Below are 19,417 nucleotides of genomic sequence, written 5' to 3' on the forward strand. Positions count from 1 at the left end.
TTTTTGTCATTTCAGTTCCTTTAGCTTGCAACAAACTTGCTCTGCAAATCGCAAATTCCTTGCTAATAAGCATGCTAGTGAGGGAAACGACCTGATGTTGGGGTTGCAGTAGGCGTTTCCAAGGCATGCGAGTGTACGGATTTGAAAATAAAAAATTGAAGATGTCATGGCGTAGTATAAATATCGTATCCTGTTCGTCTTACACATGATACTTTTTTGTTTCTAGATTATTTATGCGAAACTCTTTCGGCCCATTTAAAATAATAATAAACACAATTGTTATTCAAACTGAAACCGAAACTGAAAATAAGTAGATATGCGCTAGCGCCACTAGTGCGCGGTGGTGGGCGGCCTAGGACAACTGACCAATCGCACAGCTGCATTCTGTAGCGCCGCGCGACTCCGTGTTTTGAAGCTTTCGAAGCACGTTTGAACCGTTTTTCCGTTAGCAACGGCGCGTTGCGGCGTTGATGGCAGGCAGCGTTCTGTAAGTGTCGTAGCATAGACTTCGCTATTTGTAGCGTCGTGTTTATGTTGTGTAGTCTATCTAGGTCGGTCACGTAAGTTTTATTAATCCTGCCGGGTGCACACAGGTGAAAGAGCTGAGCACTTGGAACTTCGCGCTTGACATTTACCTATGCCGGCGTGACTGGTGAGTACTTGCACAAATTTGTTGTCGTAGGATTACTGTGGGCGAGGAGAGCCCCTTTGACCTGTAGTAACTGCGCAAGTCATAATCTTCATTAATTTTATTTTCTATAGTGTTACATTTGTTTGAGTAATAATTGCCCGACAGCTGGACCGCGCGCTTGGTGCGGTTTATCTGGTTTTGAACGGTTTGCGTTCTCGAAAGTTAAAACGAACGGCTACACACAGTCGTTTGCCTGGGCTTGTCTAATCTATTGTCTTTACTGCTCACTTAGCAGCTGTAGATGTTAAAAGCGTGAATGGGTAAGCAACTTGGCAATGTTGACAAGCACTGTTCGGCGCGAGTTTGTTCGAATCGACAGTACGTTTCCGTAACGGATCTAGACTCGACCAACGTGGATTCAACCTTCCCTGTGTTTGCGTTAGTTATAGCAACCGAGCAGTTAGGAACGTAATTATCGACGAGGCGACATTGCAACATTATTGCCGTTCATCAAACTTTAATTTAATTTGCGCGTAAGGTTGACTAACGGGGTTTATACGCTAGTACACCTCTGTGAAGCGCCGGTTGAGCACAGTAGCAGCGTGCTTTTGTTTTGGTGCCGAAGTGAGGGTTTTGTTTACCCATAAAAACTGCGATGACGATTGCGACGGTTACTTATTTGATGACCGAAATAAATTGATTTAATCGGCGTAACGTTGTAAATTTTTGCATTATACTAGATTTGCATTAAAACCTGTTTGTGCCCTAAGCCCCCTGTTCTGCCTCGCTATGCGAGAGCTTTAGAACCTTATGGCTACCTTTCGCTCTAATTATTTTCGATCAACGAAGCAAATGTTGAATTTACTTGCGTCGTTTAGATGTATACCAACGACGGCGGATATATCGGTCGCCTTGTTGTTTTGCCCCGTTTCTATGTTGTTCCATAATGTATGATGCTGCATACGGTCCGTCGTGTCCATTTTGTAAGCGCTGCTACCAAACCACTTTCGAACGTCTGTCAAAGCGCTGTTACTAAGCATCTTTTGATGAGAACACAGTAAAATGTAAAGGACGGATGGCGCTGCTTCATTCAGGTTTGCATATGATTGTAGCTGCACTAACACTACAAAGAAAGCCACTGCTAGAAACACACCGGACAAACACTATCTCACAGTGAGCAAAAGCTTGAAACTTGTAGACCAGGAACATACATTTGTATTTGCAGATAATTCCATTTCAGATCTCTGTGGACATCGACACTCCGACCTTGAGATTCTTGTGTTGTTGCTTGGTTTGAGATAGTTATTGTGGGTAATGGCCCTCTCACAGATATGAGAGCCACATAGCGCTGCCACGGGGATAAGTATTCGGCGAGTTGGTACATCATTCAGTAAGACAAAAATGACAAAAAAAAATGCATACATAAGATATACAGTGTGCACAGGATGATTGTGGAACTAACAAATGATTCAGATACGGGCTGCATACGGGCTCTGTGTTCCTTTTCCATTAAGAAGAACAGCACTAGAAATATGTCAATACTCCTTTAAGCATTTTGCATTTCTCTCTTGTTAATATATTCTCCCAACAGACCTGCGTTGGCCATGAGTTGGGCGGACGCCTGGAAGGATGGGCTTCCTCCAGCTGCGCTTCGCAAGATCGAGGCCTTCGAGCAGCAGTCGGACAGGCTGCAAAAGGACTGCCAGCAGAAGCAGATGAAAATAGACTATCTTCAACAGCAGCTGGACAAGGAGAAACGCAAGGTTTGCTTTCTCGCTGGACGTCCAGCAGTTCATGTTACTGCAGTGCTTCGTTAAAGGGACACTAAAAAGAAAAAATCATTTGAGCTGAGTTAAACTATCCTCCCACAATACCTAGGGGAAAAAAAAAAGCCAGTCTTATCGTGAGGAGATACCTGGCAAGTCGAAAAAGCTGCAAGAACGAAAGACGGGTGGACATGCCCACTTGAAATCTCCGCTCCAGCTTGCCTCGATGTCGCAGATTTTGATACCATCTGCTTGGGTCTAACTAACTTTTTTTATCGGTAAAAAGGGACAACACTGTATTTTAAAAGTGCCAAAGACTGAACGTGGGTAGTTTCAAGAACTGCCGCATCGATCGAAATGTGGCGGAAAAATATATTGTGCCATCTGAGACGTCACACTGACGCACCGTCGCTGAAGTATCAGTGTGAAATTAAAAAATGAAACTTTGACTGTCATTTTCTCTTCTAACAAACAACCTCTTACCACAAAAATCAATGAAAGTAGAGTTCTTTAAGAATGCTTTATCATTATAAACTGCTTCAGTGTTTTTCTTTAGTGGCGTTTTAACTTTCTTACCTGTGCAAAAGCTTAGGCCAACTGCAGTAAAATTTTACTTTAGCTAAATTGCTTTATAAGTGGCAGTACGTACATACTAATGAAGCAATCTTGACAAAGTTGCACGGTTGGTAAGTGTTAGACTTCTTTGTTAATAGCCTTTAAAAGGCACCAAAGCAGGCGTTGTGAGCAGTTGGTGCTTAGCAGAGGTGACACATTCGAGAACATGACCACTGAATTTTTCGGTGTTATGGACACCACCCAATCTCCGAGGCCACATCCAGATTCTTTCTGGGTCCTCGTCATTCTGGGGTTCTGTGTGATTTCCATAGAGTGGTAATGGCGATGCCTTTTTAATTTGCATAAAAAATGTACGAGCTCTCAGGACTCATCCACTTGTACTTCACTTCTAAAATTTTGTATAGTGGCTGCTTTGCATCTGCGCTGTCTCAAAGTAGGCGTTTTTACACAACACAAAATTTTGTTGCCGGTGGCTTTTAGCCATGCGGACCACAGTGTCTTGATCTCCCTTTCTCCGTCTCTTTTTTGTGAGAATTTAATTGTAGTGGCTTAACAGGGATGCAGAGAGTCAACACTGATCCTCTACCTCCTAAACCTAAACTGCTGCTTTCCCAACTGTTTGCATATCACCAGGTAATAGTCATACTGGCACAGGCTGCAGATTGTTTTGCATTTCTTGCTGGAATCGAGCTGCTCTTGACAGTATTGCTTTTATATGTGAAGTTGAGTTTGGCCCCTCATATACATTATTTTGTGTGTGTGCGTGTTTCTTTTAAAGCAAATAGATTTATTTGGCTAGCATGCATGTTTCCTTTGGTGCAATGTCTTGCCTAAGGGAGAAAGCAATGCCAAACACTCTTGACAGCCCATAATAAAAGTTTATAGCCCTGTAGTCAATATTTGTAAAAGCATCGGTTTTCTCGGTAACCACTGCTCCAACTTTTATGTGGGTTGTTGCACTTAAAAGAAAAAGTTAAAATTGATGACTGTATTAAGCAGATTTTTCAATTGAGACAAATTTTTCAAAAGAAAAAAATTATTAAAAATTTCAGGTTGTCAAAAAACAAGAAACTCAATAATCAAGTTGACAACTTTGTAATTCGGCAGTGAAAAACAATGTCACAGTTCTGTATACTTCCCCTGAAAAGAGGAAGTGAACAAAATTGATGTATTATACACCGCTTTGAAATTTACTATTAGGTTGTAGGACCTTTGCAAAACCCTTGTAAACGTTAACAATTTCACTTAGGTTGTAAATTTATATCAAATTTGTCTGCTATAGATGCTCTAGCACATCCAGTTTACAGAACTGCAATATCTGCATTTGGTGTAGAGTTAGATTTGTAGACTTCATGCCTTCATTATTTTGAATCTTTCCACTTTTTGGCAATTTTTGTAAAACGTCCAGATGCTCAATAAGAATTTCTGCTTGCTAGATTCACTAGAATTTTGACCTTTCTCTCACATGCAACGAATGCGAGTTGTTCGAGCGAGTGTCTCACAAAAACATTTCTGCGCTTTACTTGTGTCTGAATAGAAAAATTGGAATTGACCCTAGCCTAAAGCTTCCTCCTAATGCCAAAAAATGAAAAGTTCGAAATGTTGTATCAGTGCTCCATTAAAGAGTCGACTGCACTTTACAACCAGCCAAATGTCAGTTTTTCCTCTTCCAGCAGCAGGACTTTGTAGTGGGCCGGTGCGTTTGCCGTCCCAGTGTGTTGCCCCATGGCCTGTGGCTTCTGTTGCAGAATGACGAGGCAAAAGGGGACACCATGCGGGACATGCGAGGCCTGGAAACCGAGCTGGCCGACCTCAGGAACAAGTTGGCCAAAGTGCAGCAGGAACTCGCAACCAAGGACAAGCAGTTACGGCACCTCGAGAACCAATCCAAGTCGACAAGCAACCAGTCACAGTCGGAGAGCTCCATCCTCTCCACCCCGATTGGACGCAGCAGGCTTCAGGTGAGGTGCAGCTCCCGGCGTTGCTGTGGCTCCCTGCTGAGATTTGGCGGATGCGGGAACGGAAATTCATCGCAGTTTACCGAATGCTTTTGCAAATATGCTGAAAATATAGGAAGACGTAAATTCTCCTAGGGGAGTTCGAAATAATGAAGCTCCCTAGTCAAATTGAACATGCATAGTCAAGAAATGCAACCACTGAATATTGAACTGGATACCGGATGTTTTCTCATTTCTAAGCAAAGTGAATTTTGACAATCACGTGAAGTCCATTTGGTAAGAAAGGAAGGCTTACTTTTGTAATGCTTATGATGCCGTTCGCAACTGGACATCCAGTCAACTTCAAAGCTATTGAACATGAAACATGTGCTTTCAGTTTTCTGGTGAACCATTGTAGGGACAGTTAATGAAACAAGGGCACTGACAAAATGCTCAAAAGAGACATTGCCAAGGGTAAAAAACAAGTCGCCATCATCATTGCAGAACAGGTTCCTGCCATCACCGTTGCGGCCTAGAAAAGCAGTAGGGCCAGCAGCTGAATTTCTTGCAATTCAAGCTTTTAGTTACTGCTACATAGATGATGGGGTGCCGGTGTGGTTGGAATAACCCAAGCGGCATGCTTTCACATTCCAACTAAACGAGTTTTCTTTCTATAGCAATGAATGGTTTCTCATCAGATCTTTCAAGTGTGTTCAAATAAATCGAGGTCAAATTAACAGGAGCATTCTCTGTATCATAGGGACTAATTTTCTTTTTGGAATCTATATCTAAAATTGAATTTAACACACCCTGGTTAGGAACGTCATTAACAGAATGTTGTGACTGTTCAGTTAAAGGAGGAACTACGAAGTTATAATGGGTAAAAACAGATTTAAAGTGAGTATTAAGTGCATTAGCAATAATAGGAGCATAGTTTGTAACTGCATGATTTATTATAAAGGAATCGGGGGTAGATTTTCTAGGAAGAATGGCACTCCAGAACTCTCCGAGGACTTTTTGTTTAGCAAACCCGAGAGTGTTACCTGGAAATAAAAATACCTCTTATTCTCTTCTGTGCCATATTTAATGATCAATTAGTCTTCCCTGAAACTCCTGGCATGAGAAATACTATGAGGCATCTTACCTTCATTATTCTGTATGTGCACTCTTATTCACCCATGTACATAATTTCTTTCTCAACAGAGATTTGGGTATGGCGACACCCCAGCCACACCTGACAACCGGGAGCTCCGAAACAAGATTGCTGAACTTGAAGCCAAGCTTAGAGGTGGGTAGCTACTGTGTGTGTGTGTGCAATGTGACACAATATGAAATAAGATGCAAATGCGGGTGTTTGACGAATTGAAAGCTAAAAGGGATCATATGACTATAGTGATAACTAATGTACAGTGATAACAGTGTAATTTAACCGTAGCAATTTGCTTAAAGGGATTTTCTTTCAATTTTAATGACGGGCTTCAGATGTTAAGGAGCCACTAAAGAGAATCACTAAAGCAGTTTCGACTGATAACGTATTCTTTCAAAAATTTATTTTCATCAAGTTCATGATAAGCGGTTGTTTGCTAGAGCCCAAGAGGAGAAATGAAGACCAAACTACCACTTGGATAATTTTGCACTGAAGCCCCAGTGGCGGCACGTCAGTGTGACCTTTTCAGAGTATTTCAGAGTATATTGTAGTAATTTGGGTTGTTATGGTGCAATGAATGTTCTGGAAACTTGCTGTGTTCAGCCTTTGCCTGCATTAAAGTACTATTAAAGCACTTTAATATTACTACTCTAGAGTACTCTAAAGTACTTTTTACCAATAAGTAAAAATGAAGAAAAATACTAGGTCTGAGGAGATGTCATGAAAATCCATGGCATTATGACAGGCTGTTGCAGAAACTTCAGGGTGGTGTGGCCACCTGTCTTTCATTTTCGAATTTTTTCCCTACCTTATCTAGCTTCCTCTCATTGTAAGTGTGGCTTTTTGGTTTTGTAGAAGTGTAATTTACTAGTAGCTTAACCTGTTTTTCGCTTTGGTGTCTCATTGAAAAGTTGGATGGCAGCAAGATTGCCCATTTCAGAAGGGATAACGCTTACAGTGCATGGAGAAAGGGGGAAAAAGAAACTAATAGAGAGTGGCACACAATAAAACTGAAGCCAGAAAAAGCTTGCCCAGCATGTGATCATGTCACGGCAGCTTTTAGTGTTTCCCACTATGTACAGCGCTCAAAGGGTGCTCTTCCGAAAAGACAACTGGTGTGACAGCAACCCATGGCTGCCGTAATGTCGTGTCGTAATGAACACGGTAAATGTATTAGAGCACTGCATGGCCCTGATTTTTCGGCCCAGCCCTGGGTCCGGTTTATGAAGTGCATGCCCAGCCCGGGTCCATGATACCAAGCCTGGGCCCGTCTCTGGCCCGGGTGTATGCGACTGAACTCAGCCTGGGCCCTGCCTGGGTTCAGGCATTCATTACTAAACTTAACCAGGGCCCATGTGTGCATGACCAGGCCTGGCCTGTAAGTTAAAAAAAAAAAAAGGGCTGCTTTTACTTACAGATTGTAACGGATCTGTCAGCCTCACCTTCTCGGAGTCTAATCAGCTGCAGTGTATAAGCAGTAAAAGACCGCAATTTTTGTTTTTCCTGTAAGAACACAAGTGACATGGCCCATTGCCTGTGCTGTTATTTTTCCACTGGCGCACATGCATACACCTTGATAGTACGATTTGGTCCTATGAGGTCATTTAGCATGTGAATATATATAATATATAAGCGTTAATTCACACGCATACAGCATAAAATAAACACACATGCGGAAAGAGACACCCATTGTGCTGGCGCTAAAATAAAATAATAGGATCTAGAGTTGTAATACTGCAATCGCAAAAGCCATAACAGGGAAATTGTTTGAAGAGTGAGAAATTGTCCTTGCACGGAAACAATGTTTGTTTTTGTGGAAAAGAAAAAAATTAAGACCATCTGTTCTTTTATTTTCTTTGCTGAGGTGTACTAAGAGCCAGCTCTTTCCACATGGCACTTAAGCTTGGCACAGAATGCCTTGGACAATGAAATGCGCAATGCTTGCGTGTGCTCGAAAGCACGACTTGGACCCTTTAACGAGTGGGCCCGAGTCTGGCTCAGGCCCGTGGCTTCAGACCTGTGGCTTCAAGCCCGGGCTCCCGGCCTCGTGCTCAAACCCATCCCGAGCCTGCCGCCCGGCCTGTTGGCTTTCAGGTTGACTTGGGCCCGTGCAGTGCTCTAAAATGTATACATTCCAATGAATGAATGAAGTTGCTCCAGCATATTGGGCATAAATGTGCGCAGTGTGGGTGGGCAAAGCACCCAAACAAGTGTGCATTGATTGCGAGGGCCATTCATAAAGTTCATGTTATCGGAACCTGAAGTTTGGATCAGGTCTGCAAGATGAGCATCAAAATGACCGCACATCTCTCTAGTTTAGAGAGCTTTAGCGTGTCCGCTATTCCAGTGTATGCAAGTGAAGATTAGCGGCTTAGCGGAGGTGTAAACCTGAGCAGCCAGATTCCTGACCTCACCCCTTGGCGCAGCGATCAATTAAACAAACACGGAGCTAAAGTTGCAGTAGCCAAGGGCATTCTACTTAACTTCTAGTTTACATTTTAGGAGGCGGCGTAATCGTGAGCACATTGCCTTTTTTAAATGTTCTTCACGAAAAACATTTGTGGAACATGCAAACGTCTCTTTAAGGCATTGTGGTTAGATTAAGTGTCACTAGATGTTGTGACCAGCTTCCGGTAATCAGGTATTAGGTGAAAAATACTGGAATATCGGACACATTAAAACTCTCTTTGACATGCCGTTCTTTGAAGTGCAGAAAGCGGATCACTGTTCAAGCTTCAACCAACTTTACTCGATGGATGCTGCCATTTCTGTTTTCATGCCGCGGTGGTGTTTCACGGTATTATATAAACAGAATTTTTCATTCTACTAAAACTAGAAAGATGTGTGCCCATTTTGATGCCTATCAGTTACTCCTGTTTGAAACATATGGCACCAATAATACAAACTTTGTCATCAGGCTTTACAAAACCTAGTGGGAATCAAGCTCACCCAACATAGCCGGGCAACCACAGGGCCATGCGTTGTGCTCGCATTTGGAGGCACAAGAAAGATACAAAGCGAAGGGGATGGCTTGATGGAAAGTTGGCTTGTGAAGGCTGACAGTACAGTATCATGCACCCTTATAGTTTTTTTTTCCTTCCTCCATGGATCAGCATGAGAAAGTTGGGCCAGGGGATGTTGTACGAAAAATATGTCCCACAATTACAGAGAAGCAAGAACTCAGCCAGCCAGCTTCTATGCCAAGCACCCCATTGAGGGCACAGTCACTGGACCGCAACAACCATGAGGCGGACCGGCTGAGAAATGAGAACATACAGCTTCGTGGCCAGGTTGGTTGTCCTTTCTCTCACAACATATATATAGTCGGGCTAGTTTATACATGGTGTTGAGAACAAAAACAGCGCAGTAAATGGGGTGACAGAGACAAACACAACAATGAGTTGCAACTGAAGATTTGTTTTTCCCACGACAAAATATGTACGAGAAAAGTACAGGGCTACAGAACTGGGAAGACAAGTAGCAACCAAAACAGACAGGTGGAAGGAAATGGAGGGGTCAGGAGAGAGCTTCGTCTCTCTTGTACTGTTTGTTTGCACTGTTTTCGTTCTCAGCACTGCGGAAGCTGTGCAAGTCTTAGCAACATTGCTCAATGCGCTTTGCAGTGTACTTGTTTTTTTAACTTCTTCACGTTCCACGGAATAAGTTCCTCATATATTACTACTACAACCTGTGGGTGTAAGGTTACGTAGATAATGCATTATTTGTTCACCTTGGCGCCTCTAATGTGGGGCTCCCGAGCACAAGGGTTGTGCTGCGGCTGTTGCTTGCAGGAATGCAGTTGTCTTGTTGCAACGAAATTGCATCCGACACAAAAGTAGCTTTGTTATATTCAATATTTGTTATAAACAAGTCTTCTACAGTGTAATAGTGGTGAGGCGTCTTTATTTATTTACTTCCTTCTACCAGATAATTCGTTATATCTGGGTTTGTTATATTGAGGTTCTGTCGTGTATCAATCTGCTTGTTCAGTTGTAAATAGGATCACATCTGCGGTGCCTTCTGTGTAATAATTTTGCCATATTTCATGATGTATTGACAGTGTGAGACTTAATGCCACATCAAATTGCATGACGCATATCAATATCTTTCACGTGTCATGCGCTATTTTCTAGTCATGAATGCGACCAGGGAGTGAAGTCTTCCTAGCCTTCAAAGATTTGCCTGCTATGTATGAAATGGATTATTGGATATACATTCTCTTCTGTGTGTACTGTGCTCACAAATTGACCTCATTGTCCTCTTCAGGGGACAGTATACTGCCTATTGTGCAATGGATGAGTTTGGGTTGTATTCTCAGATGGTCGATTTCTGGTATACTTTCACTTGTGGGAGATATTGCGGGACTATTACCTTGTGCCTTGGCATCTATGAGCGACAGCATTCTTGGAACACTGCTCGGCAGGCTGTCCTTAGGGTCAAGAACGTTGTTGCCCATAGAGACTGTGTGAAAGTTCACAAAAGTAAGATCATCTGCAAAATTGAGACCATCTGAGAATAGCAATACCCCAGGTCGTGTGTACATTTCTGGCAAAAATTATCAAGCTGGCACTTCATTTTCTTGCAGACCCAATTTTCTCATCGACAGTGATTTTTTTCTTTCATTTTCTTGTGCAGTGCTGAGAAGTGTCACCTTTGCAACAAATGGCTTCGATTTTGTATAAAAGAACTCTTGAAACATTTATATGTATTCTTTTTTCGTAAAGAGCTATGTAGTAAGAAAATTTGGCCATTTTTAGACAGAGTTTAGAGTAGTAGAGTGTGGAATGGAAAGGGTTAAATTCTGCCTGGTTTTTTACATGCTGTATTTACTTGGTGCTAATGTGCACTTAATACTAAAAACAACTTTATGTGGCAGCACAGCCAAAGTTACGGCGTCGAAGCACACATTCTTTTAGTGCACATCTGCATGTAGTCTGCAAATGCAAGCAACTGGAAGCTATGTAGTGTAAAACAAATTATACCAGTCATTCTTTTAATTTTTTTGTTCAAGGTCTTTTTCATAACAAATAAAATGCTTGCTACTTACAGTTCATAGTTGTGGTTTTCTGGTGTCCGTATCTGGTTTTCCTGGTCCTACCGCACCAGCAAAACCACCGCAAAACGTCAGCACCACTTTGCGTAGTAACACGAAAGCAGAAGCTTCGCGAATGCTTGCACATAGCTTTGGCTGTGCTATCACAGTAAGTTGGCACTAGGTATAGTAAAAAATGCTAAACTATAATGTGCATGGGTACAATAACGTTGGGTACAGTAACTGCATGTTGCTCTGAGACAAATTAATAACAGTGATAAGATGGTTCGATAAGATGATTAGAAAAGTAAAACGATGTATGCATTACAGTTGTTCGATGCTTGAGTTTAATGTTATTTTTTGTTGTCTTTTGCCTCTAAGGTTCAAGAACTCGAGCAGCGTAGCCGGCAGATCACCCAGCAAATGGAATGCCAGGTGCATAACAGTGAAGCTGCCCGGAAGACCCTGGAGCAGCGGAGCCGTGAAAAGGAGGCTTCGCTCAAGGAAGAACTGCGACTCCTGGGGCAAGGTGAGGAATGCCTTGGGCAAGCTAACATTAGGTGGGCACGGATGCTGCTGATCCTGTTAAAGAAACAGTGCATCAGCATACTTGCCACCTCTCCCGAATTTTTCGTAAAGATTATTAACTTCAGCTTGTTACAAGATTTTCACAAATGTTGCATAAAATTTTATGAAAAACAGCTTCACAAAAATGTTTTGCTCGTTGGTCTCCGATCCTCTCGTTGGAAGTCTTCCTATGGTGAAAGGGTGCAAAGCGGATACTTACCTTGAGCAAGCTTATGCAGGCAAGTTCTGGAAGCAGGCGAAATCACCAAGAACAAATTCGCCGAAAGGGTCACCGTGATATAAAAAAAGCAATGTGCTGCTTGTATAGGTTGGCAAACTCTCATGACTGTTTTAGGCTTGTAGCGCAGCTCGGAAGAGCAAAAAAGGAAGGAGGTAGGGGTAATCAAAGGAAACGGAAAACAGAGTGAGTTTCCTTTGATGACCCCTACCTCCTTCCTTTTTTGCTCTTCCGAGCTGCGCTACAAGCCTAAAACATTCATGACATACCAACTTGCCCAAACTGCCACGCATTTGAAACTCTCATGAGTCGACTCGCTCAAACTCAGCCTGCTGTGGTTGCTTAATGCCTTTGACGTTGTGCTGTTAAGCACGATGCCGCTGAATCAAATTCCAGCCACGGCGGCTGCATTTTTATGGGGGCAAAAATGCAGGTGAAATGCAAAAAGCTCTTGTGTATTGTGTGTTGGGTGCGCACGATTGTGCGCTGGAACAGGACAGAAAATGACACGGTTTTGTTCTTTGCGTGCGCAGGTGCACGGCACGGGAACAAACAGATGAAACTGAAGTCCATCTCTCTTACTACAACGCGAAATAAAACAAAGACACACAGACATTCATTTTGTAGGTTTTACAAGTACTTCTCTAAACTTTAATTCGTCGTTTGAAGCAGCCGATCAAACAAATAACTCCTATTGCCTTGAATGATTCTCAGTCACCTGTAACTTTGAGGCATATCACAGAGCTGCGAATTGCGTAGGCACACTTGTACCAATGACGTTGACTCTCCGACTGGCAGCACCAGTGGCGCCTTTGAGGACAAGGGCACATGGTATTTGGTTTAAAATTTCAGGTGTTTTTGTGGCACGTAGCGGAGTAATACTTTGTCGACGCAATCATTAGTGCACGTTGTATGCACTGTGCTTGTCAGCTCAATATGTCTAGGCCTGGTGAGGGGTCCTACAATGGCCTGTTGTGCTATAATTAGCTGAGACAACAAAAGAAAAGGTTGAATCCAGCTAGACAAGGCGCATTTTGCGTGGGTGATCGCAAGTGAAGCAGACGACGGAGCTCCTTTCCTCGAGATTTCCGTAATGCCTACAGGTGGCCTCATGAGGGCGCGAGTCAGTTCCTAAACTCGTCTGTTGCAAAATTAGGCGTCTATGAGTTGCATATCAGGCAAATTGAAACATACGTTTAACGACCAAAAACTTCTCTGTATAGTATCAGAAATGTCATAGAATGCACTAGGCAAAGGATTGAGCAGAAGCTCTTACCCCCTATGAAGGCTGCTATAAAGTGTTTCCAAGAGAGCTGTGCAAATCTGTGAGCCAGCCATATTCAGGTTATCGAGGCATAGCTGCAGGAAGCTGATTATGGGAAGGAGGTAACTCATGTACACGTCATTTGCAGACCGTGGGCATTCTGCTATAGCTTCTGCCATATTCAAAGCTGTGTAGCGTATTAGAGCTGGTTGCTTCATTAAAGTAACTGTTTACATGTAATTGATTACTAAAGAAAGTAATGAAATTACAGTGAGTGTTACCGAGTAAACAAAGCACTCATTACATTACAAAACTATGAAAAAGTGTATTAGGAGTAATTAATTAAACTTAATTCGTTACGTACAAGTCTAGTGACCGCAGTGGCTGCGGCTGGCTATGGCTGCCGGCGGAGCGACATGCAAGATAATCAAAATTGCGATGGTGGTGGTTTCTATTAAGGCCTTTTCAGACCTGTGGTCATGGCAAAAAGTTTGAAAAGTCGGTGGCAAAAGGTTTCAACATCTGAAATTTCAGAGGGTCTTATATATACATTTGTTCTATGAAGTACATTATCAGCCATGTTCGAAAAATTGGTCATTGATTGTATTTGGAATGTCAAAAACCAGTTAAATATTCCAGTTCCATGCATACGATTAGTCAAACCCACTTACAACGATATTCAAGTAACACGAAAATTCTGTTGTTATAACCGATAATTGTTATAACCAGGATGCGTGAAAAAAAATCTGCCTAGGGGGATGGCAGAGCTGTTGTGAGAAAACTATAATGGTGGGGAGCCCAGTGCTCCTCCCCACCACTTTCCTCCAACTGGCTGCCGATTGTGTTCACTCGTTTAACTGTTTTAACTCTGCTTCCTGCGCGCTCCGATCGAGTGTAACAAGCCGCGGCTGTCGGCGTTCAAGAATGGCCCTGCCATAACCTCAAAAAGGGGTCACAGGCAGCAAACAATGTGCATACTCCACCGAGGCATCGCTTTAGTGGCCCCAAAAGGGGCCTTTCAAGAGATATTAGAAGGTTGCCATGGCAACATGCCAGCTTGAGAAATCCAGAAGAAACGCTTAGGCGAGATCGCCACAAGCATCTCGCCACATTGTTCTCATGGGCTTGAGAAAACCTCATGTATGTCAGCCTTGTTTGCTTTATGCAAAGTTAGCCGACATCCTTCTCCAAGGCAACCAGGTGCTCCACGTAGTGCAGTGGAAGGTTTCTTGCGAAAATGAAGCCCCAGAGACTGAATCATCTGCCAGGCCACCTGTGGGGACAACATTGAGGCAGCCTGCCCTACTGTGTCATCGCTGCAGTCGTCATTGTCACTATCCAATGCAAGCATATTCGCGACGATCACCTCATCAATTAGAAGCACTTAGTTTCCAAATATATAGCAGTGTATTGCTGATGATCAGCAAATGGATCAGCCGTCTTCCGTTTCGGCGGCGAGTCAAACGAGGCTGAGAAACTATGCGGCCAGGAACGACTTCGACGCAACCAACAAAAACAAGCGTGAGGGACTTAATCCGGTGGCAGAACTGTGCAGAATGATGGGCCATAGAATAAAGAATTGAGGGGCCACCAAGCAATCTGGGAACAGCGCAGTTGACGCGGTCCATTCGTGTTTCGGAGGGCGGTGTGGCGTAGAACTGTGGGCGCATCCCATTCGTGCTCGGAGGGGTGGAAGGGCAATGGGTGAGAGGTGCGTGAGGCTGGAGATGCGGAGAAGGCTGGAAAATTAGTTGCACCGTGCAGCGGCTCGAATTTCCTTTCTCTTTTTTCCTTTCAAGGATTTCACATTTCATTATCTTTTCGCATGGACGCCCAGTAGCCACACTCCATCGTTTTAGTCGATAATGTGGCGTGGAGGCATTGTAGTAAGCGGGCTATTTCACCACATGTAACATACAAGAGATGATGGTGCAGCACGGTGCAGCAGCTTCTCAGTGTTATAGCCGATATATTGTTAAAACCAGTATCGTTGTAAGTGGGTTCAGCTGTATACCGTCTGCTTCAAGTATGTATTGCAATCGAGCAGGCAACTATGGTGACCTTTTTCTGTTTTCTCGTTTACAAGGTGCATCTTTCTGAATAGACTGAGTAGCATTGTCTGAATGGTAGGAAATTCAATTTTTTTTCCCACTTTTCTTCCCCCCCCCTTTTTTTTTTACTTTTATGAGGAGGCTATCTAATTGGCTATCTAATTTGATGTTCGAAGCCCATATTTTTCTTGTATTTGAATTTGGTTTGAACAAAACATTTCACTGTTTGAAACCCTGTGAGATACACTTCACTTCTTTTTTTTTCCCCATGTGATGTTTACAGAGAATGGCAAACTGCTCAAGGAGCTCAATGACACCCAGATGCGTCTTCAGCAGGAGCTTACAGCAGCGACCAAATCCCTCGACGCTACCAAGGCTCAGCTTGAGCGCAGTGAAGCCAAGCTCTCGTGAGTGTGCCATTCTTCGTGCTATCAAAATTGCTGAAAGGGACTGGGGTGTACTTAGCCATTTGACATAAGTTTCCACTGAAAATTCAGCATGGCTGACAAAGATTAAAAAATGGCCAGGCTTAGCTTGGTTAAGCCAAGAATGCGTTGCGTATTGCGCGAGTTGGGGCCCAGCTTTTCCTCCGGCTGTCGTGACGTCACGTCACGTGGTTGCACTAAATGTCAATGGTGGCTGCCCGGCGGCGCTCAAGGGCTGAACTGAGTGATTGCAATATGCAACGCATAAAAATAGAAGCAACTTAATAACAAACATAGCAAACTTAAAAGAGAATAGACCCACATATGAGACGCGCAGCAATGAACAATGGCTCATACCCTCAATGGTGGCTGCCCGGCCGCGCCCAAGGGCTGAACTGAGTGATTGCAATATGCAACGCATAAAAAGGCGTATGTTGACAGAAGTGCTGACTAACATACGAGAGTTTATAAAAGTAATTGAATATGATAGACAAATAAGCATGGTGCTTGCTCTTATTTTTTGATCAACTTGAATGCTGTGAATCAGGCACACGATCCAGAGGGGCACAGCAACAGAAGTCCGTAGGGAGTAACACTGGCTGGCATATTTATTTCTCATAGCACCCAAGAGGGCCTCGTAGCGGATTTGCGGAAACAGGTGTCCAGGCTGGAGCAGCAAGAACGGCAGTCGTCGACCCAGTTGGCCGACCTGAACCGAGCTCTCAAAAATCAGGAGCAGGCTGCCAAGGCTGCCGAAGCGAAGTAAGTATTTATGAGTTCGTAGCCTCAAGGAGGTTTGCTTAAATAAACAAAAGAAAATGTGAACACAGCCGAACTTATTCTGAAGTGGCACTAGTTTGACTAGCATGTTATTCTTTTTAATGTGCTCTTAAAATGTCCTGGATGCCGGGCCAAGGACCACAATCCTTTATCACCACTGTACGTGAACTTGCCACATTTTCAGAACCCCGGTTGCAACATCAGCAAATAATAGATGAAAAGGAGAGGGTTTTTCTGAGACCCTCCTGCAACAATGCCTTCAGGTGATGTAGGTATTATTGATAATTATAATAAAAAAGCTTGTTCATGGTTAGGAACGAGGAAAAATGAGAGGCTGGGGCACAGTATAAGAGAGGATGATCGACCGCTTTGGAAAGTGTGGGTAGGTGCGGTGCAAGAGGTCATTTACTGATTGAGGGTGGCAAAGTGGGTAGCTAGGCTTCAGTTTGAGGTGAGTTATAATGAGAATTAGTGTCTCACCTTGTGTATTTTGTCTTTCATTTCCCAGGAATGCAAACCTGGAAGTTAAAGTTCGTGACCTGGAAACTGCCATCGACAGTGCGAATCGAGAAGCTCGTCGGCTAGAGGGGCAGCTGCACAAATCCGCACAAGATTTGGAGCGGCAGTCGCAGGACTTGGTGCAGTTACAAGGCCAGTTGGCGAATACCAAGGTAAGGGCAGTTATATTTGTCGTTTTTGTACCTTCCACAGATCAATCGCAAGGCAAGTTTTGCCTCTTTGTTGCAGTATGTTTCTTCCTAATGGCAAGCATATTTTGATTGCAGAGCCAACTCCTCGCCATGGAGCACCAAAAACAAAGCCTGGAAAAAGACCTTTCTAAGTGCCGTTCGGAGCTGCAGCGCGAATCGGCTCGATGCCAGAACCTCGAGGCTCAGCTGCAAGAGGCGAAGCAAAAAATGGAAGAGCTTCGGCAGGCCGTCCACCAGAGTGACGGCAATACGGAGCGGCTGCGGGCGGAACTTGACAGGTCGCAGAGGGCCGCTGCGGACGGTGGCGCGACAATTCAAAAGCTGGAGTCGAAGCTGGAGGACTGTGAACGACGTGAAAGGGAAGCGTCTCAGAAAGCGTCGACTCTGGAACGAGAAGTTCAAGACCTGCGCAAGTTTGCCGAAGAGAGCCGCACCCTCGCCAGGGCACTCCACGAAAAAGAACAGGAGGTGTCCACCCTTACCAAATCAAAGCAGGCCCTCGATGACGCTATAAAGCAGCTTTCAAACGAAGTGAAGCAACTGTCGTCGACGATAGAAGGCGAAAAAGCGCGGGCTGCAGGCCTCGAAAAGGAAATTGCGGACAACAGGGACCTCGTTGCCAGTGCGGAGAAACTGCGAAAAGACCTTGAGGATGCTACACACCTCAGTGGTGAGGTCAAGGCTGCTTTGGAAGATACTGAAAAACAGAAAGAGGCTCTTCGAGTAGAATTAGAGCGACAGACGGCAGAATGTGAAAAGATACCCCGTCTCGAGAGTGCTCTTGAAGAATCCAGGGTGCAGCTTTCCAAGAGTGAAGCAAACATGCGAGAGCTGGAGAGCTTGCTCTCTGAAAGGGAAAGCGAGAAGATCACTCTGCTTAAGAACCTCTCCGAGAAGGAAGCAGCCTTAAAAGATTTTGAAAGCCAGGCTGAAACGCTGCAAAAGAATGCCCAGCAAGTGGAAGACGAGCTCGGGTCAGTCAGGGACCGTCTGCTCAAAAGCGACAAAGCGTTGATGGAACAGGAGTCGGCCCTCAAGGAGAGGGAGGTTCTCCTCGAGGGAATGAAGAAGGAGCTCAACGACACTGTGCAGAAGGTGCAGAACCTTGAGCAAGCAGAAGCCGATCATCGACGACTTGCGGAAGAGAAAGAAGCAGAGATCACAGCGCTGAAACAAGACATCTCCGCAGAGAAAGAGTTCTACAAGCTGTTGGAGCAACAAAGCATGAGCCTCAGTGAAATTGAATCGTCCAAGAACGCGCTGGAGTCAGAACTTGCAGCGGCAGCCGAGAAGTATGCTGCGCTGCAGCAGGAGTACCAGCAGTGCCTTCAGCTCATTGAGTCTAAAGAAGGTGAAGTTCTTTCTCTAACTGCATCTGTCAAGGAGAGAGAAGTCATTGTGGAAGAACTAAAGAAGCATATCGCAAATGCAGAAGAGAATGAGAAGGCTTTGCTTGCAAAGACAGGTCAAGAGATGCGAGCCCTTGAGGAGCAGCTTTCGCTGGCAACAAAAGAGATAAGAAACCTGAAGACTGAGCTGTCCCAGCAGATTGAACAGCACAGCGCCGCTGTCGACAGGCTCGAGGCGATGAACGCCAAGGTTGCCGAAAAGGATGCGCAGTGCCTGGCATTGCTCGACGAGAAGAAAGTGTTGGTATTTGCACAGGTGGGCCTGGAAGACGAGCTCGCTTCGAGCAAGAGGAAGATCGAGGACCTGCAAAAGGAGAACGCCGTACTTGACAGCCAGCTCGCGGTTAGTACTGCCGAAGTCAACGTCCTGCAGGAGAAGGTCGACAAGCTGCTCACGCACGAAGTGGCCCGTATTCAGGGAGAGCTCTGTCAGAAGATCTCCACGATTGAGGAGCTCAAGAAGAAAATCGCGGACCTTTGTGAGAAAGAGCAGGAGCTGGGCACCTTGCGGGAGCAGCTGGTGGCGGCCTCGAGGCAGTGCTCGGAGTTTGAGCAGCAGTGCGAAGCCCTGAGGAACAAGTGCGAGGAGGCGACATTGAGGGAGCAGGAGCTTCTCGTTCGTCTGAACGTCTTGTCGTGCCAGCGAGATGAAGAAACTGCCGAGCGACAGGCGTTGGAGCATGATCTCGTGGACAGGAATGCAGTTAGTGCTTTTTTCTTTTCTTCTTCTTGGTTAACAGCGGTAACAGTGGTACCTACTGATGCTTTTAAAATGTTCATAGCTTTCACTTTGTTTGTAAGTTGTGCCACTCGCACAATTAGCGTTGGCTTACTCGCACAATCTCATTAGTTGGTTTGAACACTAATGTAAAACTCTTCCATGT

General features: G+C 44.3%; 1 protein-coding gene across 2 annotated transcripts in view; it reads left to right on the top strand.

The window, feature by feature from the left end:
* Nucleotides 1–390: 390 nt before the first annotated feature.
* The window catches only part of LOC135897037 (centrosome-associated protein CEP250-like), a 45,271-nt gene continuing 26,244 nt past the window's right edge, over nt 391–19,417 (top strand). The window contains exons 1-11 of one of the 2 annotated variants that reach the window (XM_065425602.1): nt 391–487; nt 594–652; nt 2,223–2,394; nt 4,722–4,934; nt 6,114–6,198; nt 9,226–9,347; nt 11,471–11,618; nt 15,493–15,616; nt 16,256–16,396; nt 16,923–17,085; nt 17,200–19,236. In XM_065425602.1, the coding sequence (XP_065281674.1) occupies nt 2,236–2,394; nt 4,722–4,934; nt 6,114–6,198; nt 9,226–9,347; nt 11,471–11,618; nt 15,493–15,616; nt 16,256–16,396; nt 16,923–17,085; nt 17,200–19,236 (3,192 nt within the window). In that variant the 5' untranslated portion in view covers nt 391–487; nt 594–652; nt 2,223–2,235. The other variant, XM_065425603.1, reaches the window with a different exon arrangement.

The sequence above is a fragment of the Dermacentor albipictus genome, chromosome 5 (assembly GCF_038994185.2).
Source record: "Dermacentor albipictus isolate Rhodes 1998 colony chromosome 5, USDA_Dalb.pri_finalv2, whole genome shotgun sequence".
NCBI classification, from domain to species: domain Eukaryota; kingdom Metazoa; phylum Arthropoda; class Arachnida; order Ixodida; family Ixodidae; genus Dermacentor; species Dermacentor albipictus.